Raw genomic sequence first — 23,406 nt, 5'->3', positions numbered from 1 at the left:
TTGCACTGATTGAAACATGCATGGATTTACAGGGTCAAGTAGGAGACATGTATCTTATAAAAAGTCGATTTTTAGTTTGTTTTTTAACAACATTTCAATAATAGTCTTATAATTTGAAAGTAAGAAAAGGATCGTACATGTATTTCAGTTGGAATTTTAATAACAGCCTCCCCCTCCCCCCTCTTCCGGAAATTGATACAGGTAAATGACTTCGCCTTTGATAATGAATTTCATGATTCAATAAATACTGCCTCTACTGATAAAATACTAATAATTAAGTTTGAGACAGAATAAGATTTTAAAACTTTATTTTCATAAGAAATATATACTTGCAAGCAAAAATGATGTATAAAAATTACATATGTACACATTTCGAGTCAAGAAATCAATTTTACACGTTTACTACAAATGTACATGTAAGACAATCCTTTCTAATTCTATTAAATTTCTGCCAATTCAAATGATTTATTATAATATTGTTATTGTTTATTAAAATGGCACAAAGGTTCATAAAATAAATTACAAAATACTAGAATCTAGGTACATGCAGTTATAGACAAAAATTCTTTACTACATATATCTGCAGCTTAAGTTTAATGTACCATTTTACAAGTACGCAGAGGAAGGGAGAGAGAGAAAGAGAGAGAGAGATGACTACAAAAGTATTATCATCTATTTAAAATATAAAATAGATGCATTTATTTTATGAGAAAAGAAATCGGCGAATTCAAATTCTTTACTATTTATTCTTTAATCAAGTTTCTGAAGAAGTTCTATGCAATAAATTAAGGTTTTCAGTGACACTTTTCTTTCAATTGTCAACTCTTGGTTGTGCATTATTAATACTAGAGTTGAGTGTCTCTCAATAGTTTAATTTTGAATGTTGGTGGATAAAAGTAAGATAAACCTTAAAATAACTTTTAACCATTATAACTATTATTTATTATAGCCAGTTTTCAAGGATCGAGTTTATCTCATTCAAGGAGAAAGACTTGAATACCCAGGAAAATGGTTGTATGGTGATGGATCTAAAGTGAGTCACTTTGATACCCAGTGGAGTAATCAGGCCGACCCAACGTCAGTAAACAGTAAAGAGGAGTTTATTGTCCTTCATCCTGACATGGATTACAAGTGGACTAACAGGGAGTCCTGGTACACCGTGTCAGGTTATATCTGTGAGGCATGACAACATGACAATCAAAACTGCATTGTTAAAACACAGTAAACATTTGCATCCCATGCTTTTGTTCAAAGAGCTATCTAGCATACATCAGGAAAGTAAACAAGAATAAATTATTGCTTACACTTAGTATTTTAGAGGATTAATAACGTACATATTTTATTTATCTTTTGCAAAGGTGGAATCATCTTAATTCGTGATGGTCAATGTTTCTCGGGTAGACAACACTTTGTCGGTTCGTGGGGACGTAATTGCATGGGTAACTCGTATATTAAGACGTTTCAATGAAAAATTTTATAACTGTTCGTGGATAAGGGTGACCCACGAAATCCAAGAACATTGTTCCACCACGAACAATGATGATTCCGCAATAATACCTAAATCACGGACAATACGATGAACTTTACATACCCTGGTTTCTCCTGTCGATCGTTATGTTGATTCAGTATATTGTATGTTTGCAATTGAATATGTTCTTCACAATTTTCAAAATGAAGAATTGTCTTTTATCGGAAAACTAATGACCAGAAAGAGATTTCGTAATTAATACAGTCGTCCAATACAAATATTTGTCTTATCAGAGCAGTGACTTTACGGCGAGTAACACCAACTAGGATTTTCAAACAAACTACAATTAAAACTGTGAAATAAATGCAAATTTTAAATGATTTTTCTGTTTCAATATCTGTTTTATCGTTGATCCTAGAGAAATGGTTGCCAAGATTTGTTTGATATTACTGCTGATGTTAAAACAAAACTTCAAATACAAATTTTTAGATGTTTAAGCGTGGGAATAAATGCATTATGGCCAGGGTAAAGCAAAGAAGTGTATATGTTCAAATTTGATTTAAACATTGACCTTTCCAATTTAGGTCTATGATTAAAACCACAAAAGGGAGTATTTTGTGAAAAATAAACAAGGATGACTTTTGGGTCTAAAGTTTTAATAATTTTAGAGGTTTAATGAATCTTGATTCTGGTGTTTAGCTACACCATGCATGTAAAATATAGGGTCGAATCACAAATCACTGTGACAGCAAATAAATTCATGGGATTGTTTGTAAATAATTGTAAAAAGTCCAGTTATCATAATTTCATTTAGTAGATATATGTCCTAAAAGGATTTCAAAATGCCTGACAAACGATCCATTCGTTATCTAAAGTTTTATTATAAACGCAGTACAATGTATGCAAAGTGAAATACACAGTATTTGACAGTAATTGTATTTTTATCTATAGGTGTGTTAGAGGTTGTTTTGAATTTTTTTTTTATAATCCAAAAATATCCATATGAGTTTAAAATTCTCGAAAAGGGCGTTAAACAACAAAATAATTTAAAAGAACAAAAAATATATAAATGTCTACAACTAAAAAAAGGCCGAATTGGTAGTTTATAGAAAAATGTTTTATCTATGTCTTTATATCTTTAATATATACTGTACATATATAAGTCTATATTTATTTGAAATTTTTAATCACCAATTTGTATGTGTTATAAAGTTCTTTTGAATTTTGTTCAGACAGTAGAGAAAACAATAAACCATTGATTACACGAAACAAAATAACTTTATTTAAAAAGCTTAAGTTTAAAATGATTCGTAAATTCTAGTTACAGCATGATTAGATTTCACTTTTTTGGATATTTTTAAAAATTAGAAGTATATACTTTGTCGATAAGCTATGCAATGACAAATCTAAAATTTCATCAATTTTTCAAATACTATTGTCTGAGACTTTGAATAATATCAATGTCTTAAAATATAGTTTATGATTGTAAATAATTATTGAATAGACATCTAAACTTTAGTCAGTTTATGGCACACCAAATTCACAAAAAATAGCTAAATATAGTTTCACAGTCGATAAACTAGGTTTATCGTTTGTAAACTATAGTTTACGGACTGTAAACTATAGTAAACAACATTAATCTATATTTTACATCTGTAACCCATAGTTAACGCGATAATCTATGTTTCAGAACCGTAAACTATACTTAACACTGAAAAAATCATTTGCGATTGCAAAACATAGATTATCCGATAAATACAGTTTCACGATTTGTAAACTATGGTTTACAACTCTTAACTATAGTTATTAGTTAACGTTCTGATAAATATTGTTTCACGATTTGTGAAACTATGATTAACAACTCTGAAATATATAGTTCACTATTGTAAATTAGAGTTCACAGACATGAATCTATGTTTATCAACAAAATCTATTGTTAACGTTTTATTACAGACAGATTGACCTAGATTAGCTTTCTTAAACTATAGTTAACAACCGTTAAATATAGTTTTACAGATGAAAACTATAGTTAACAAAATTGTTAACTATAGTTCACGGTTTGTAAACTATAGTTTACAGTCGATAAACTAGTTTATCAATTGTGAAACTATTTTTAGCTCATTTTTTTTTTTAAATTTGGCGTGCCATATCAGTTGTAATTTAGGTAATTTATGTTCGTATCGTCAACTTTTTATGATATTGTACTTTTGAAGGCATTATAAGTTTGATGATATTGAATGTACTTTTGATGATATTGTACGTTTTATTACCTTCTGAACAAATAATAAATGATATGTGAGTTACCATCATTTTAAAATAAGGAGAATTATTGTTTGTATGTGTGATAAATAACAAACAACTCAATTCTTCAGTCTTGAAGAAATTTATTACAAATTAACCGTATTGCCACGAAAACTCATGATTCGAGGGTACTATTTCATATTCTTATTTGTAAATCAGGTGCAAATGAGGAGTAAACATCCCTTGTCGATGCTTCCTCCTTCACTGGAGTTTGCCGTGTGCTCCTTGTCATGATTGGGCAAACTAAAATATTCGTAGACAATTCATAGTGTAAATAATGGATTAATAATTTGTATGACAAACGGAAGTCAGCTTTCGATTGATTGTTAAATTGTAATTATCGCTGTCATCTTCATGCTCGAGCACGGAGCTTGCGATAAGATTGATTTAAGCGAGACTCGTTTCGTCAATTCCTTTGTAAATAGCTTGTCTTGTTTTAGAAATTGTTTGTACATACATCATGCTCTTGCGTATAGAATCAACTGGGATACATACAAAACCCATATGCAGATGTTAAGAGTATATTACGGCTACCTTTAGTTAGGGAAGTTAACGACAAAATAAAAATCAGGTCATCACATGTATCATGAAGTTTTGTTAATTAATAGATTACCATTAATTTTTTTTTCTGGTAAAATATCAAAATATGAAACAGATGTGTAAGACTCTGTGGCATCTTTTTATAAATGCATATCAAGTTCACCGGGATACATCGCGTAGACATACTATAGTTCGTTATAAAATCATATGGAATACAAAGATCGGTAACTCGTTCATTTTTTCCTCTCATTTTTCAGCTAAGTACAATCTGAATCTGGGATGACAGAGTTGTTGCTATTCCTCTCAATTCGAATATTTCGGTAGAATTTACATTTTAAGTTATTTATGCAAAAAGGAAAAATGATTATAATAACAGTAAAAATTGTCTTATTTTAATTTTTTTTAAAAGTTTTCTTTCACCTGGTGTGAACGGTCAACAAATACTGCTTACTCCTCAGTGGCATCTGATCCCACATGTTGTGATAATATTATAATGTTTTCTAATTGCTCTCTTAACATTCTTTGCGTTCTTTGCATTCTTTTATATTCAATTTGTGGTATTGACAGAGTGCTTGGAGTGAACTGCAATTAGGAAATTAACCATCTGCATTTAAACGTAAAAGAATATTTTAATGTCGATATCCTCTTCTGAAAAAAATGTTTGTCTTTCTATCTTTCATGTATTCTGTATTGACAGTCATTTTTCATTGTAAGTAGAGCGAGATCTTTAAAAACTAAGCCTTGAACGATTCATACAATACAATTTTAGACTTTTGAACTATCGACGTTTAAAGACCTTAAATATTTCATAGACATTCATTATGATTTGAGACTTAAAGTTACTGAATCACTTCCTCTTTCGTGCCCACAATACAACCTATAGAAAATCTATTTGTACTTCTTTCGCAAAATCAGTGAAAATGAATGATCTACAAATACGTGTACATGTATAAAGTCCCATTCATTTAAATATTTATTGACTCCAAAAGTCAAAATATATCATTTAGCCATTTGATGCTTACAAAGGCGCTTTTAGCGTCTCTTTTAATTTGCTTCATATGTCATGTTTATTTTCTGCTATCTGAATTTAAGGTAGATCGCGGGTTTGCTGACGTCACAATGGGATTCGACGTAAAAAGCTTACTACGTTTACAGTATCAAACTGCAAACAAGCAAAAAGTATTTCTATCAGTATGTATCATAAAATAAAACAAACATTAAAGTTTGTTTTGTCTGTAAAAATATTTATTTGTTATAAAAAATAAAGGATTAATCAATAACTAATCAATACTAAATAAAATTAAGAGTTTTCATAAAGTTAAAAAATGAAAGGTTAAAATTGATTCTATTTTCAAAGTAAAGCGTAATTATTCATCATTCTTTGTATAGATATAATTTCATTTAATTTATTTTGGCGGAATTTAAAAATACGTCATTTTTAAAAAGAAAATTACGTCACAATCGTTAAACTGTCAGAGAATGAAATATTCGCAATGAAATTATATAAAGGGACGTTTGCGTCCGAGAAAAAGGTAGCGAGTTTGAAGAACTTAGTGTTCAAAACTAATTCTCAAAAAGAAGAAAATACGGAAGAAGCCCCTGGATCTTCAAAAACCTGCTCAGATGTAAATTCATGGGAGGCAGGGAGGCGAGTTGTTGAACTAAAATTACTAGCGGAAGGTTTGAAAGAGTGTGTGTTTTGCAAAGAACCCCTACATCTTTCTTCATGTACCGGTGAAAAAAAATACGGACTTGCATCCATTCTGTACATAAATTGTCTGAAATGCAGCAATACAAATTCGGTGCCCACGGGAAAACGTCACAATACAAATGGCAAAGGACCAGCCCGTTGTTTTGACATCAACACCAAACTAGCAGCAGGTTTGTGTACTACTAGTATGTTAATTAATTGAAGTTAATTTCACTTAAAGATTTTAAAAATTCCCAAAATGATAACGAAAACACCATAATGCCCCCTCCCCTGAATGGCGTGTTGGCGATATTTGGATCAAAGCTGGATCAAAGCTGATTTTACATAGATACATGTATCTCTATGTGTACCCCTCTAAGATGTCATTATGTTAATATAATACGAAGACAGATCCAGCGCTGCTGTGTCAGGCACATGTCCCCAATATTTCATTTCATGCTACTTTAAGATTATATACATAATTATCATAAAGATACATTTCAAAATGAGTATTACACATACCACATGTATTTATTATCGTGTTGAAATGCACGTCAGAATTAATATTTATAATACATGAATTAAGAAATTTGATAAGTGCAGCACTATTGATGATGTGATTAATCATATAATAACAGATCCAAGAACCAATGCTCACCAGTAATATCCCCGCTCTGATGTAAATAAGCACTATCATGTTAATATACACAAATTCAATTATAGGAAGATGCACAAAAAAATATGAAGTTGACATCAGATTTTAGCAAAAATGTATCCCACCATATGGCATGCCTCAGAGAAGATTGTGTTAAAATTTCAAGCATCTACAATGAGTAGTTGCTGAGAAAACTGCGACGAAAATTTGTTACGGACGGACACACAGACAGACGGACAGACGGACACATAAGGGTAAAACAGTATACCCCCCTCTCCTTCGGAGCGGGGGTATAATTATCAACAAGAGATACGTTCACCAATATAGTTTTGAAGTGAGATTGTTTTTAACTATGTGAAGCAATCGACGACACCCCCCCCCTTCCCACACACACACACACACAAAGAAAACAATATGAAGTTCACTTCAGTAAATTATCATCTTTATCCCCAACCCTTTTATTCCTGACATCGAATAGGGATTCGCCTTAGGATTTATTTTATAGCGCAGATGTGGAAGGGGTTGAGTTCGAGGCACGAATTGCACCCTTTTGAGATGAAATTTATGGATCCTCCACTAAAGTACTTGATTTAGTCAGAGGCCATACTGTTCTTAGCTGATCCTACTGTTCTTTATAAGATTGGACACTAGTTTTTAAAGCGTACATGTATGCCAAAGGCGGAACCAGGGCCGGCGCGTTGGGTATGCCCCCCTCCCCCCGTTTAAATTTTTGTATATAAAACTTATATGTCTATTATCCTAAAATCAAGTAAAAATATTTCTTATTTCTTAAAGTTTGTTAGCCCCTGGATCCCCACCCCGCCTTGCCCTAGAACCCCTGAAGGCTTCAGTGCAGCCCCAGAGCAGTTCATTTGCATAAACGAATAAAGAGGTTGGGAAATTAAAATACAATTAAGGTTGATTTTTTTAATTACAGCTATGATTAACGTTGGTATAGGTGAACAACAGGTCAATAATATATTGGCAGAACTCAATCTCCCTACGATCCATCACAAAACACTAAAAGAAAGAGAAAGGGAGGTCGGCCATATTATGGAGGACATTGCAGAAGAATCTTGTAATTCTGCCATACGAGCCGAGATTTTGTGTTCAGAGAGGTAAAAAAAAATTAAATAAATGATAAGGATATACATGTATATTCAGACAATATACTATTTGATTGTATTTATATTCAAAATTTTCGTCTATGTTCAATTAATAAATAAACATATTCAAGAGGATGTCATTTAAAGAAAGGTTATAAAAAGTCTGTTGTAAAATTTAGTGGCGATGCTTCCAATCCTTCGGATGTTGAAATTGGTGTTTCAAGTGACGGCGGATGGCAAAAAAGGGGAACTGGTCGTAATTATAATAGCTTGTCAGGTATATACATTCTCCTTATAACCATTTTATTACCGATTCCTAATATCTATTTTTTATAGATATTTACAAGTACATGGATATTTTTTTTATTAAACATACTTAGTAATTTATTTGGGAAAACAAAGAGAGATAACTCTAAAATTTTGATGAAACCGGCATCACGGAATAATATACCCCCCCCTTTTTTTTTTTAAATAAAGATGAAAACAAAAACTCTAAAAATTGTATTTTATCAGTGGAATGTTTAATTTTACATGATTTAAACTTCACCAAGCTAAGCGTAGAACAAAAGGGGCGGAAATTTTCCTGTGTAAAGTATTTATATACACTTATGAGTATATTTTTATTCCACATCTTAATAGTTCATTAATAATTATAGGACATGTGACTGTTATGGGTAAGAACACCAAGAAGTGCCTTTCTTACGGCATTGCATGCAAGACTTGCAGAAAATGCAGGAATCGGACATCTAAAAGCAAAAAAATTTCGAAATCAACACATCACTGCAGAAGAAATTGGAGCGGGTCTGCTAAGGGCATGGAACCCTTCCTTACTGTCCAATGCTTAAAGTCTCTCAAGGAAAAGGGTTTAGGTGTGAAAACGCTGATCATGGATGACGACACCACCACGTTTGTGAGAGCCAAAAAAGCTGTATCAGACAAGCTGGAAAAATGCAGCGACAAAAGTCATATTGTGCGCAGTTTTAGCAACTCCCTCCATAAAGTCAAAGATGGCCACAGGAACTTTTCTATAGCTAATATTAATTATTTCAAAAAATGCTTCAGCTACGCCATTGAGCAAAACAAAGGAAATGCGGAGGGAATTCGCCAGAATTTATTAGCCACCGTTCCACATGCTTTTGGGGATCATAGCGGATGTAATGGGGTCTGGTGTGGATATATCAGAAGTCCCGACACGTACCAACACAAGAGCTTTCCATCAGACAGAAATTTACAGGGAGATAAGCTAAAGGAAACCTTGTTAGAATTATTTACTAAACACGCCGAAAATGCGGAAAAACTATCCAACCTCGGCTCATCCAATGCGAATGAGAACATGAACAAAATAATAGCTAAAAAGGCACCAAAGTCGCAGCACTATTCTGGGTCGGATAGCCTCTCCTTCAGGGTCGCTGCAGCCATTTCTCAGAAGAATGAAGGACACGGATTTATTGTAGAGGTACTAATGTCATATGTAATGAAAAAAATGACAATTTATACTAACTTGTATTTTTTTTATACTTATTCTTGTAATGATTTAAAATGTATTTTTTATACATTGATTTTAGGTTAACAAGGCTTGTTGCCTGTCACCTGGAAAACAGACAGGAGTAAGAGCGTGGTATAGAAAGAGGACAAGACAACAGGCCCGACAAAGCTCACGGCAGGCAAAGCTGGATCGACTGCGTCTCAAGGAAGAAAGACAGTCGTCATTGGCATCGGCGGAATTACATGAAGGCACAACATATGAGTCGGGTATAGACTATGCAGTCCCCGCAGACAGACAGGAGGAACTAGTCATGGATATACCACTTCCCAGTACACGGCAGCTCAGCAGACCTGTAGACGCACCAGCCTCACCTGACACAATTATTGTGGCTGATCTAGAGACTACTGGATTTTGTAAGTATAATGTACATAATATCAATGCCTTGATCATTCATTGAAACAAAAGCTATAAATGCATTTATCAAGCTGAATTACTCAAGCTGAATTTAATTTTACAATTATCTTCATTTTAGCTAACAGTAGCAGTATCATTCAGATTGCGGCAGCTCCACTTTATTCAGACGACAGCTTTAACAGATTTGTACAACCCGCTAACGGTTTTATTCCACCATCGATAGTCAAACTAACTGGAATAGAAATGCACGGAATGCAGATGTATTACCTGCTAAACCCGGTTCCGTCTTGTGGAGAAAGGCAGGCCATAGCCGAGTTTGCTGAGTGGCTTAGCACTTAGCAGGTTCCCCTCCCCTTTAATTGTGGCACATAATGCACAATTTGATGCCCGTATCTTAGTGTCCTGCTTCACCAGACATGGTCTGACTGATATGATAAAACGTGTCGTTGGTTTCTCGGACACAGTGAAATTTTTCAAGAAAGTTCACCCCAATCAACCATCATATAAACTTCAAGATTTGGCTAAATCGTTAGCTCCAGAATTTGATTCTGTGAATGCACATAATGCTGAAAATGATGTTTCTATGTTGAAAATCTTGCTGAAAAACACTCCAAAAGCGGAGGAGTCACTCTCTGAGTTAATCTTCTCTACTGATTATGTCATCGCGAACAACGAAAAGCTATCAAATAAGAACAAAAACATAGGAAGTTTTCATGATATAATAACCTCAAACGTCCTAACAAAGGGGCAAAGTTCTACTTTGGCAGCTCATGGTTTTCAGGCAAATCATTTGAAACTGGCGCTTCAGAGAGGCGGAAGAGATGGACTTTACGAAGTGTTGAAGGGAAAACTAAAGTCTGTAAATACAGTTATAGACAAAATCATTTCCTTTTATGAGGTATGACTGTCTTCATACACATGTACGTTTCTTCAACAATACAAGTTGAGATTCATACACTATGAATAACTTTTTATTCATGGTGAGAACTTTACTATAGATAGTGTGCACGCAAAAATTAATTTACTGATCTACTTTTAATTTATTGTAATTTTTAACATTTTCGATTCAAAATCATGGCACATTTTACTTAAGATAACAAATTTGTAAAATAGTTTTACAAATGCTCTCAAATACGATAAGAAGTTTTTGTTTTCAAATGTTTGAAGATTTGTTCTAACTTTTCAGCACTGCTTGAGTTTATCAAGAAAACAAATAACATGACTGTGTTTCATTGAAAAAAGTGTGACAATTTTGGTAAAGTATGACAATGTTTACATGAACATTTATTATCAATCAATTAAAAATTGAAAATGCGGATAAAACATGTTTTATTTTCATTGAATTGTTGATTACATTGTGATTCTGAGACGTCTGAAAATAATGACGTCGCATTAACGTTATATAACGTCTTAATGAAATTATATACGTTTGTTACAAATTTGTAAAACTTTAAAGTTTTTTTGCGAGAAAATGAGCGAGAACACATATTAATTTTTTTTAATAGATCGATTCTAAATTTATCTCACATTCATTGTGTTGAGTGATATAAAATTCGTCTGCGCCGTTTTCATATTATGGGCAAGGATTTGAAATACATTTGCCGGCGAGAAAGACGCATTTACTATATATTTCATTGTAATAGCGTCACCTGATCTCGTCAACATTAGTGCCTTTGAAATACGATAACAATAAAACCACGCAGACGAATCTCACAAAAATTTCAGAAAGTAAAATTCGAAACGAGAGGATTCAGCTGACAAATTTTCAGAGTATGTTTTCAGGCAGACAGTAAACCCGCGATCTACCTTAAGGAGACGTCCTTCAAACAGAAATTAGATGCATGGATTGTATATACTATTGGACTTAATTTAAAAGAGAATTCAATCAATTTTGTTTATATCTTTTAAAGTTGTTGCATACCATCGACATCTTCGTAACGCCTATTTACAGAAAGTATTTTTGTAAAAAATGATCAATTCAATATGTCTTCGGATTCTTTAATAAATGCATAAATCTACTGGAGTTTTTTTTTAATTTATTTTCCATATGGAATACAATTGTGAACGTGTAGTGGAAGGTTAATATATCAAAATAAATGAATAAAAATATCCTTATACTAGTATCTGGGAGGGGGGGGGGGGGGGGTCTTGTCCACAAGTTCTTGTGACTAAAAGATGTGACATTTACACATAAAGCACTTAGAGTTGGTACAAATGCAGAAAATTTTCATACTCATCTTACTCCTGATAGAGTACATCATAAACCAGTGTGTTGTCAAGGGGTTTTTCAGTAGGTTTTTTTTTCTTCTTTGGTTTGTTTTCCAAAATCACATTAGATTTTTCTTCGCCTTTTCTTGCTGCAAATATTTATTTTTACAACTATTTTCTTTTTTCTTTTCTTTTCTTTTCTTTTTTTTTTTTTGGGGGGGGGGGGGGGTAGGTCACTCATAAACTTACTCTTTTAAGCTTCCTCTTTAAAAAAAAAAGCACTTTAAAAAGGGACCCAAAAGGATAACGATGTATCCCGTATTTCTTTTATAACCATAACAGAGTTTTGTTATAAACCATTATATCTGCATATCTGTAGCGTTATGGTTTTATATATTAATTTTGTCTTTGACCATAACGCTACAGATCCCGTAATGCAAAAAAGGTGCAATTTACAGCGCAATATTTTTTGCGCACTTTTGAGGAGAATTTCTCCACTTTATAGCATTGGTCAATCAAGTAGCTTTCACTCCCTAATTCTAGGCACATTATATAACTAATCTGTATTTTTTATCCACCTCCCAACCCTTTATAGTTGTCTCTACAAGTGATAAACTTGCTTGATTAAAATTATTCGTTAGATTGCTGAAAATTCACCTCAAGCGAGTTTATTGCCTGTAGAGGCAACTATAAATGGTTGGGAGGTGGATAAAATATATTTATTGGCTACAGAATATGTCTAAAATTGGGGAGTGAAAGGTAGTTATTGCTAGATAGTGGAGAAATTTTCCCCAAAAGTGCGCAAAAAATATTGCGCTGTAAATTGCACTTTTTTGCATTACGGGATCTGTAGCGTTATGGTCAAAGAAAAATATATAAAACCATAACGGTACAGATCTGCAGCTAAAACCATTATAGCTGCAGAACTGTAGCTCTCCGAAAAATATATGTTGATAGTCCGGTCTATCAATATAATTTTTTCGGAGAGCTACAGTTCTGCAGCTAAAATCCATTATTAACTACACTTGTCAAGTTTCTATAATAGCAGATTTTATATGCATATCAACATCAATGTGGTTTTTCAAAATTTTATATTTAGAACTGACAAAGACAGGAATAAACAAAAGGATTAATATTTGGTAAGACACAGGGGTTTGATTAATTGATAAAACACCAATTGTGTATGTATATATATATATATATATATATATATATATATATATATATATATATATATATATATATATATATATACAATGTTAAATTTTTAATAAAGCGGTTCCCACGTGCATATTTGTATGCCATCTTTGAAGAGAAAATTCCCAAGGAATGGAACAAAACAATTCATATTTACTGATCCTATAGTCTAAAATAATATTTAAAATGTATTTTCTGTTTTAAGAATAGAATTAACACAGCGAACAAAAAAAGTATTCAACTATCCAAACAACTGAATTTAATATAAATGAATTCTTGCGAACCTTAAAGAAGAGACGAGTCAAACGAATTCAAAAGAAGAGATCGATTTCAGACGTACGTTACAATAGCACTGAGAAATTCGGGAAATATGTGCACTTTGCATAACAATATTATGAGAATTTGGGAGTTTAAATTAACGAAATAAAAAACGCAAATGGAATTTCGGGTGTTCGTTTAAACCAAATGTTGTATTAAAATAGCAAACTGAAAATACAGGCATGAATAACAGGAAACTTTTGGCATGTTAATTTTAAAAAATATTTTTGACGTTGCGCACGGTGTTGGTGTCATTTTCGGTAACGTCAAAATGACGTTATTTTACGTGAAGTTCTAGTAAATTAATTTGACGTTACTTTTTTGCTTACATTTTTTAAGAAGTAAAAAATTAATCCAGTAATGACGCCAATTATTTAATGCAGTTCATTGAAAATACATGCATGTAATTAATTTCTCTGCCCTTTTTGCAAGCATATTGCGGAATCTAGGAAATAAAGGCATAATTTGCTTCATTTAAAAAAAAGCTTGGTAAGAATAATAAAACTTGTTCGACATCGCATTTTAAATTTACATGCGTTTTATTTTATTGATATAAATTTATTCAAAACAATTCCATATCATATCAGTAGGCGCTAGAACCTGTCCTTTGTTTTCAGTAAATTGTATGATTGTAGATACGTTGCTGATTTAACAATGAAAATTTTTTTCGTTTAAAGTCCCAATTCCCATCCCATCTTTAACCTCCACCATCACTCAGACCCTTACATACTGAGTACCTTTATCTAACAGTAGATCTAAATATTTCAAATTATTCAATTCAAAAAAGGAAAGGAATCGAATCTGAGAATTGACCCTTCCCTCACTTTAACTTGTCCATGAAAAGAATTTTCGATGAAGAGCAGTTTAGAGGCTTCAGTTGTATTTTTCGAAAAATATTTCAGTTTTCTCCTCTCCCCCTTTTCATCCCCCCTTTTTATGCGTTGCATCGCATGTGCCTAACACACAGATCAACGATCGTAGGTTTCATACTCCTTTGGATATCAATGCAGTTTACCTAGCTGCCTTTTGTGATTGTATGCCTTTTTCATACTTATACAGTGTAAATGGAAGTAAAGAGTGATTCAAAGAGCGTTTTGTGTATGCTTTCATCAAGATTCAGATTAAAATAATTAATTGATGTTGATGTTGAGGAATTTTGGTGACGGCGGGGTCAGATTTTAATCAGATTAAGAAGATTGTATAGAGGCATTATCCTTTCCCTAAATGAAGGATATGGAGATAAACTAGATTTTGATTAAATTAATGGTTACTTAGTACCATTTTGGTCGGTTTAAATGAGTTAAGAAGCATTTAGAAAAAGGTAAGAAAAAATGAAACATTACTATTAAATAAATTATGAAAAAGGATGGACATTGTTTACAGGCACGTAGCAAGGGGGCGTGCCCCCCCCCCCCCCGCCCATTTTTTTAAAACATAACTTTTACTATTGAAATGTTCATTGAAAAGCTGGTTGGCCCCCAAATTTGGGCAAAAGTAAAGTAATATAAGGGTAATGTAGTAATTGTATAAAGAAAAGAAAATTTGATACTGAAAGAAGTTTGCGTTGTGCGTTGAAAGAAGTTCGCCGCCTCAACCCCCCACCCCACCCCTTCCCCAAAGGAAATAGGATTTTCGAGATTGGGCAAACAAATTTTCCTTTTTTTTTGGCTTGACAACTTTTTTCCGGTAAGTAGTTTTTTTCTCCGGCTGCACCCCTCCCCCCGCACTTTCAACAACGATACTACGTCACTAGCTTATGACCAAATATATTAATGAAAAATATTTTTATTAAAAGAAATAAAACAATAAACTTGATCTCGTCATAACCTGTTTCAAAATGTCGTCAATTTCGAATGTAAACACTTTTTTTTTTTTAACATGATCAAATACAGCTTTGTTTTATTTCATACGATGCTACCGGGTTAATGACAAAAAGAACTAATTTTCAAATTATGAAGTGAAAACCTGATACTTTATCTACATCATAACTTTCAACACCCCCTAACCCTTATTCAATATTGGTCTATTCAATGTAAACTCGCCATGTATAGAACAGTTTACGCCAGCATCAAATATAGAGTTGACACACTTTACTGACAGGTAATTCAAATTTGAAATCACACTCTTACATAAACTTTGGTTTGATTGATTTTTTTCCTGGTGTCTTAATTCGAACTCTGAATGGTACTTTTGTACAGATTTTTGACAAGGATACATGTATATACTGAAACAGTGTGCTAATATACAGTGTACATGTTTTACTTTTATATATAAATACAACTTTCAAAACTTAAAATTATTCTAAAAATTAATCATTATTGGTATAGTTTTCTTTTATCCATATCAGGCTCATTAGCAATAAGAGTAAAATTTAGGAGAGAAAAAAATCTTTTGACGTTTTATATTACATTTTATGCATTGAACGTTAACATACGCCAAAACGCCATATTTTTACGTCTGTGACATAACATTTTGACTTTTATTTTTTGGTAAGAATTTGTCACCATTCCATTGAAATTAATTTGGAATATACCAATAACTTTTTGAAGAGATGCACATTTCATAAAAATCCTCTAATTTTCATTATGTCTATTTTCAGGCGCGGATCCAGGATTTGGAGTTAGGGGGGGCGCCAAAATTAGGCAAGGGGTCTGGGGGCCGCCTTGAGGCCCCCAGTGGGTCCAGGGCAAAGCCCTGGTGGGGGCCCAGGGGGCGAAGCCCCCGGAAGCTCCTGGATTATAGAGATTTTGAAGGGTTAAAATGAGGTCTACCAAAGCCCTGGTGGGGGCCCAGGGGGCGAAGCCCCCGGAAGCTCCTGGATTCTAGAGATTTTGAAGGGTAAAAATGAGTTCTACCAAGTAGACATATTTGATTTACGCTAACTTTGACAATTTTAGGGGGGGCGCGCGCCGGGTGCGCCCCCCCTTAAATCCGCCACTGATTTTTAATGACTACTCATACGATTTATGTCACAACATTTATACAATTATAGTTAGATTTATAACTTTTGGGCAATGTCTGACATTTATTGTTGACTTTGTAAAAACCCTCTAAAACAAATACTTCTTTATAGAATCAATTCATTTTCATATTTAAGTAAAGTTTTGATTTTGCACATTTAGTAATAAATGTTGTTTTGCAGCAAATTAGAAAAATTCATTCTTAACATAAAGTAATTCATGGAGTGTAGCATTTAAATGTGACGTTTTTGCCGTAAAATTCAATTGTGACATATAGCTACATGTTATACATATATGTGACATGGCAGTTATTATCAAAATTTAAGATGCCGCAAGTTAAAATTCTGTCTAGAGATCTTTTCCTTAATAACATGGCAACATTTTGTAGAATTTAAAATAAATTTCAGCATTAATTTTTCACCCAGCATTACAAAATTGGGGATTTTACGAATCTTAAAAACTTTGTGACATTGAACCTCCAAACTTTGTGACACACCATCTTATTCCATATATTCAAAATAAATTGGCTTAATAGCAGAAACCCAATGTACATATCCACACAAACGATCAGTCGTATTTAAAATATACTTCCTTGCACACAAAAAGGATCAATGAGATGCAATTTCAAAATTGATTCAGCTCATGAAATTATTTTTTTAAGTAACCGAAGACTTTTTATGTGTATCCCATATTTGGTCGATTTACGCGCGTCTACACCTCTGTCTTGGATTTTGAGAAACGCGTACAGAACATACGGATTGAATAACATCACAATTGCTAGAATTTACATCATTTACATCATATTTTGAATTTTTCTGCCAAATTTTATGTTTTTATTGTTTGTTTTGTGGAAGTTATCAATATTTTGTTAATGCATGTGCGACGCTCCTGTTACCGGTCTACATGCGTTTTTTGACGTAATTGACTGAATAAACGAATTAATACATTGGATAAATGGAATTTTTTGATCAATACTTTTGTTAAAATGTATTAAGTATACAATTACCGACCGAATGATATATAGTTTTCATATGGTGAATTGTTTTAAAATTATGAAAATAGCGCAAATGCCACCGCAATAGTAATTTTTGACACCAACACCGTGCGCGACGTCTTATATAAATAGGTTGAGACGGTTTTAGATGCAGGCTCGTGAATTTGGCATGCCTATCACCGTATTTTTAGTAAATCAAAAATTACTACAATTATAGTATTGCATGAAATTTTTATAAACTCAAACCAGTAAATTTGATAGGTATGTCAAATCCTACGATACAAGTTTAATCAACAATACATATGTATATGAATTAAAGCAAGTGCAATTAGACTTTTCTTGTTTAGAACAGAAATGAATAAACTGTATATATTACATGTACTTCTTGTGAACTTCTTGATGAGTTTCCTTTCCATGCATGCACTTGTTTCTGTAGGAAATTTTTGATCCCTACTATATTAATAACATTATTAATAATATCTCCCTGTGCTATGATTGTGTAGTTTATCCATAAATCGGAAGTCTTATTAAAGTCTTTGAATCAGATTTCAAATATATATTTACAGACATGTTTTACGAATTGTCATGTTCTCAATTTGATTTTTCTTCCAATTAAATGAATTAAACTTTAGAACATTCTGCTTATGTATTTAAGCTGATGATCTTTATTTGCATCTTACATGAAAATTCGTCTCAAGCGCATGCAAAGTTAAGCCAACCCAATGTGAAATATTGATTTTATGAAACTAGCAATTCCTTTTCCTCCATCTTTCGCTTAATCATCTGAAATGGAGTCATGCTTTGCACGATATTGTCATGTAAATTTTGAATTTACCGGCGGGGGCAGTAAATACAATATTATAACATTGTCAGTTTTGGATTTACTACCACCTGGTGAATTCAAAATTTACAACTGACAATATTATGAATCCAGGGGAAAAATGTAAAAATACTGAATATGATGGGTTTTTTTTAAACAGATATGTACTAGTAGAATTTCGTCGATTTATATTATACCTTTCTAGATCAGTTCATTCATACCCATCTGGAGTTATTCTACACAAAATTACCCCCTTTACCCACCCACCCCACCCCTTTCTCCTTCAACGTTTAGAGATCTTCATTATCAATCAAACCAGAGCACTTTCTCATTTATTTTTGTGAGAAATTCAGACTAAATATGTTGGACAACGTACAATAATTACATGTATCACATCAAATAAAAATATAGTCCCAGACCGTTGAATTGTTTTTCTTTTAATTTTGCGTAGTTACTTAGAAAGCAAGTTTCGGTTTTGAAACTATAATTTTACAGAAATACTTGACACAAAGTATAAAACAGCACTATCTAGAGTTTTAGAGCGAATCAAAGATCTGATTTTAATTAGATTGGGGCATCCCTTTTATTATAATTTATATCTATCGAAAGATCAGGAATTCCCAACACCTCACTTGATCCGCCCCCTGCTTTTGATAAAAATTATCAATCTTTCATAGAATATTATCAAATGAATGTATCTTGGAGAGTTATGCACCTGGCTCGCACTTTTTTGTTTCTGTTTTATATATATATATGAAAGATAAAAAAGTATTTATTTTTAAAACATAGAAGATAAATTTTGTGTAGTGTACGTTTACAACCAATCCGTATCATCGTTGTAATAACAAAGTAGTCACGTGGTAGATACCGTCTGCCTAAGCCTATATAAAGAGAAAGAATTGTAAGCCGAGGATCTGTTGCACGAATGGCGGTTTATTCTGCTTGAGTATTACCTAAGCTAGTATATTGATCGGCTTTAACGAGTCGATCGCTGTACGTCCAAAACGGGGTTTAAACATTTCCTGAAGAATTTACATCGTAAATCCAAGAAATGGCGTTGAGATCGAGGTTATCGAGTCTCGCTAACATTCGTACAATGGCGATATTAATTTTTTTCACGGATGTCATTGTGCTGGTAGTCGTGCTAGCCTTGTTATGGAATATGGCGGGCAGAAAGGAAGATACGTGTGCAAAGCTGTGCCTTCCATGTGCAGACGACAAAAACAATATTTGCTGCAGTTGCCATGTGCCAACACTGAAGAGCTTTCTAACAAAGGTATACATTTAATCAAATATTCTGTATCGACCTACTTATCTTAATATCAGCTGTAGTGTAGTATATATTGTCGATTTAATGCAGTAAACAGAGCGCAACGGATTTGAATTATATAAGCTGTGCATACACAGAGATCATGCTTTGACTTCTATTTTTACATTGCAGAAGTTTAATGAAACGCTGACAATGGAGAAGAAAAGAAAAACAGGTATACAGAAAGTGCAAAACTTAAATTTCTGCCAATAATTATAAATAAATACTAGCAGCATGATAAAAATGCAAACCACTTCAATCATATCTTTTTCCTGTGCAGACGCACAAATGCCAAACCTGACACCTTACATGGACGTAAGTTGGAACCTCAAACCAACAGCACACATTACTGGGTCCAAAATAAGCACTAGATCTGGTACGTGAAAAAAAAATGAATAATCGTATACATGTATATTAAAATGTCGCTCACAATTTATCCTTTAAAAGTTTAAGTATAAAGTAAGCGAGAGAAAAGTATGATGGTCATGGAAATTTTTTTTTTTAATAACAGATGGCGGCCGACGCGATTTATACCCAGTCCGAGAATGGGACAAAGATGGCAACAACTGTCTGATGCAGAATGGAGTGGAGTACCGCAATGGCCGTCTTGTGGTTCCTACCACGGGTTACTACCACCTCTACGGCTTCCTGGACTTGCACCAGACCTATGACGACAAGGTCGCAATGCCCCCCGATATGCCGAGCTTCATCACCATGAGGTTCTACAAGTACAACATCCTAAATCCAGAGGAGGAAGGCCTCATTGAGACCCTCCGTCCTTACGAGAGGTCCGCTAACCACCAGTTTATGGTCTACCAGTCCTTCCTGGGGGCTGATGTCCACCTTAAGGCTGGGGACGAGGTGTACCTTAAGGTATCTAACCTGACCTACATCAAAAATCCGTCCAGGAACATGTTTGGGCTCCACATGCTATGATCCATATTGCCATCCAAGCAGGAAAAACAGTATCACTAGGTTTGCAGTCCTGTCTCTGTGCCTAGCCGTGCCTAGCCCCAATCTTCAGAAGACCTTAGAAGACACAGCATCATAGGCACATAATGCGTTGCTCCAAGTTATTTGACTTTTTCTAGTTGGGGCCTAAGTAATAGGCTGCTAAGCATTTGAACTGAGTAAAGGGCATTTGAACTGATCACTTCCTAGTGAATTCATTCTTATGTATTTACATGTATGCATAAGTTTATCATGATCAAAGGTGCTAATGATTTTTTGCATTGTGAACATATCTGCTAAAATCATGATTTTAAAGCGGGTGATATACACTTATTTTTTTCACTTGTAAGGGGAACATTCATTCCCATCAATATTTTGTAAATCATTGACAAAAGAATGTCATTAATAAAAAGAAGCGAAAAAGAACAGCTCAATGTTTTTAAAATCGTTAAGTTTATTTTTTAAATGAAGAATGAACTAAATCAGGATGTTGTATTTATTTCGCTAATTTTAGTAGGAGGACGTCCGGGTCCAAGTTAAATGACGGGGAAGTACTCGGTCAGTGTGAAAGATGATGAGACATTTAAATGATGAAAGACGGGGGAATTACATTTATGACTCGTATGTTGTTAGGTACTTCCTCATCCGTGTATTTTACGTTAATACCAAGTTAATTAAAATTGACTCTAAAGCTATTTGTAAAAGAAGAATGCGATCTTTGTCATATGTGATGGACATTAACAATGATATTTTGCAAGAGATGGGGAAAGGTTCAATAATTGAAATGATGGATAAGCAGTAAATAGTATAAAATGAAAAGGGCTAAAATACAAAGTCCTTTAAGATTAGTAAATAATCACTAGTCGCTATGATATTGAATGTAGGTCTATTTTAGAAGAATTAAGGGCTAAGTGTTCGTACAGCCATTGTGCAAACATGAACTTGAATTGCTTACATACTATACCTCATGTACAACTGATGGTGGTGTGAGTGACAAAAATGAACTTGAATAAATTGGACACTATGTTAAAGCGAGTATTAGTATTTTATCCTGGAATTTTCAGTGGGGAAAACTTTTAACAAGTGCTGTATGCATGTTGACCTTATTATATTTTGCTTTAAAATGTCAAATTCTTCTTCACTGCCTGTGTAACCAGGGGCTATAAATTTAATTTTACTCAGTTACATATTTTTAACCTAATGCCCACTCTCCCAATAATGATTTTAATTAGATATATTGGTGCAGTTTTATTTTCAAAACTCCCTAAAATTTAATCTCAAAATAGTTGTTTGTTTTCAGAACACCTTGTAGTGAAAAATTTTCATGACCAGTTTCGGATCTTATGTCTAAATTCATTTTAATCAAAAAAAAATTTCACTGCCTTTGTAACCATATGCTATAAATTTAATTTATATGGGAACAGATTCAAGATAAAAATATTTTTACTGAATATGTTTCTCTTCTACCTTTCTTTAGTGATCATGGTTTTATTGTGGCCTTGAGTTAGGTGACCTACTTCGGAATTAAAGTCTAAATTCGTTTTAATAAAGGTCACTAAATAGTGATAAAGAGAGGAAGAGAGAGAAATAGGGTTATAATGTAGGTTATTATTGATTTATTACATTAATTTTACACGTATAATGTACTTGGGGTGATCATATATATATCCCATGTGATGTATCAAAAATTATCAGAGATAAGGATATTATAAATTATCAAATGACTTCCTTTTTATCGTAATGATGTGTCTCTTTTTCTAGTATTTCAAAAAATGTACATACAATAAAATTTGAAGTATCGTGATGAAATGTCTTTTTTACAGTGTTCAAAAAAAATGTTATACAATTTTAAAATTTTTGAAATATGGCCAAAGTACAAGTGTATAAATATGTTTAGCATATAATAATCTTGTTTTTTATTCCAAACAACAATCCCTCCCAAAACAAAACATGATTTTTTTTACTTTTTCAAGTTGTCCTCACATCAAAGGGTCGAAACCATTTAATGGTTTCCAGCAATGTGTTTTATTATTTTTTTTTTTCATTTTGCTAAAATCATGCTACATTGTTGTAGACGTTCAGTATTGAACATTATCAAATAAGTGTATGAACATTTTATAGGAAAAGAAACATGGGCAGGTCAAATGGGCGATTAAAGTTATGGTTATAAATTACAAAACGCGGATTGTTTGTTACTTTGAAATCAACAATTTATTTTCAATGAGAAAAGAAAGATGCAAACAGGGTAAATATAAAATTGACAATGTGAAGAATATAAAACTTGGCAACATAGCGCACGTGCCTATTAAATGCAAGTCTTAAATATGTAGTGCCTAAAGTAAGGCCTTTTGAGATTAGAAATACAATTACAAATTTAAAACAAGTTAGCACCATATATATAGCAGTAAGGGTTATGATCGGTTAACTTTTACAAAATATAAAAAAAAAAATTGCTGAAAAAAAATTTTTGCTATTTTTTGCCATGTACATAGACAGAATTCTACGGAAGCCCTGGAGGGACATTGACTTACTTGTTATGACTTATTTGTTATAACTTTTTTGTTTTGACTTATTTGTTGTGAATGTTTCCTGATCAAGGTTAAAGTTTGTAAAAAGTTATTGGAAACCTGTCCTTACTTTTATGATAGAAATGATCATATTTAGGGTCCTAAACTGTGTTTTTGATTAACAAATTGTAGGTTTAACCACAAGGATTACATTAGTGAAACATGAAAGTAAATATTCCCTACTGTTCAAAAGTTATAACTCAAGATTAAAGTTTGTAAAAAGTTATTACGTAATTCTTATATGTCAATGTCAAAGGGTCAAAGTCGTTGATATCCAATGAAAGGTCTACTCACAAGGATTACATATCTGAAGTATGAAATTAAAGCCCTAGCCCTTACAGTTCAAAAGTTATGGTTAATTTTAAGTTTTTTCGTAAAATTCGAAATCTCCAAGGTCAAGGTCAAAAGGTCAAGTTTGTCGG

At 33.0% G+C, this 23,406-nt stretch overlaps 3 protein-coding genes across 3 annotated transcripts; all 3 read left to right on the top strand.

Moving 5' to 3' along the window:
- Positions 1 to 949: 949 nt before the first annotated feature.
- LOC134234479 (uncharacterized) lies at positions 950 to 9,371 on the top strand (the record flags this gene model as incomplete). Its single annotated transcript, XM_062716558.1, has 5 exons — positions 950 to 1,152; positions 7,572 to 7,772; positions 7,940 to 8,037; positions 8,417 to 9,224; positions 9,326 to 9,371. Coding segments are annotated over 5 exons (1,356 nt in total), but the record flags the coding sequence as incomplete, so codon positions are not given.
- A 44-nt stretch (positions 9,372 to 9,415) lies between these two features.
- On the top strand, positions 9,416 to 10,564 carry LOC134234478 (DNA polymerase III PolC-type-like). Its single transcript, XM_062716557.1, is given in 3 exon segments — positions 9,416 to 9,659; positions 9,779 to 9,993; positions 9,995 to 10,564. Coding segments are annotated over 3 exon segments (888 nt in total). The 5' UTR covers positions 9,416 to 9,556.
- Positions 10,565 to 19,103: 8,539 nt separating this feature from the next.
- On the top strand, positions 19,104 to 20,568 carry LOC134234475 (tumor necrosis factor ligand superfamily member 15-like). The gene is made up of 4 exons (XM_062716554.1): positions 19,104 to 19,433; positions 19,599 to 19,641; positions 19,747 to 19,842; positions 19,978 to 20,568. The coding sequence occupies exons 1-4, from the start codon at positions 19,209 to 19,211 to the stop codon at positions 20,400 to 20,402; spliced, it is 789 nt and encodes a 262-aa protein (XP_062572538.1). The 5' UTR covers positions 19,104 to 19,208; the 3' UTR covers positions 20,403 to 20,568.
- The last annotated feature ends 2,838 nt before the right edge of the window (positions 20,569 to 23,406 follow it).

This window comes from Saccostrea cucullata, unplaced genomic scaffold (assembly GCF_032062105.1).
Source record: "Saccostrea cucullata isolate Sc308-1 unplaced genomic scaffold, CSIRO_AGI_Scuc_v1 ctg482, whole genome shotgun sequence".
In the NCBI taxonomy this organism is placed as follows: Eukaryota; Metazoa; Mollusca; class Bivalvia; order Ostreida; family Ostreidae; genus Saccostrea; species Saccostrea cuccullata.
Note: the sequence above shows the minus strand (reverse complement) of the source record. Positions and strands in the feature narration are given on the sequence as shown.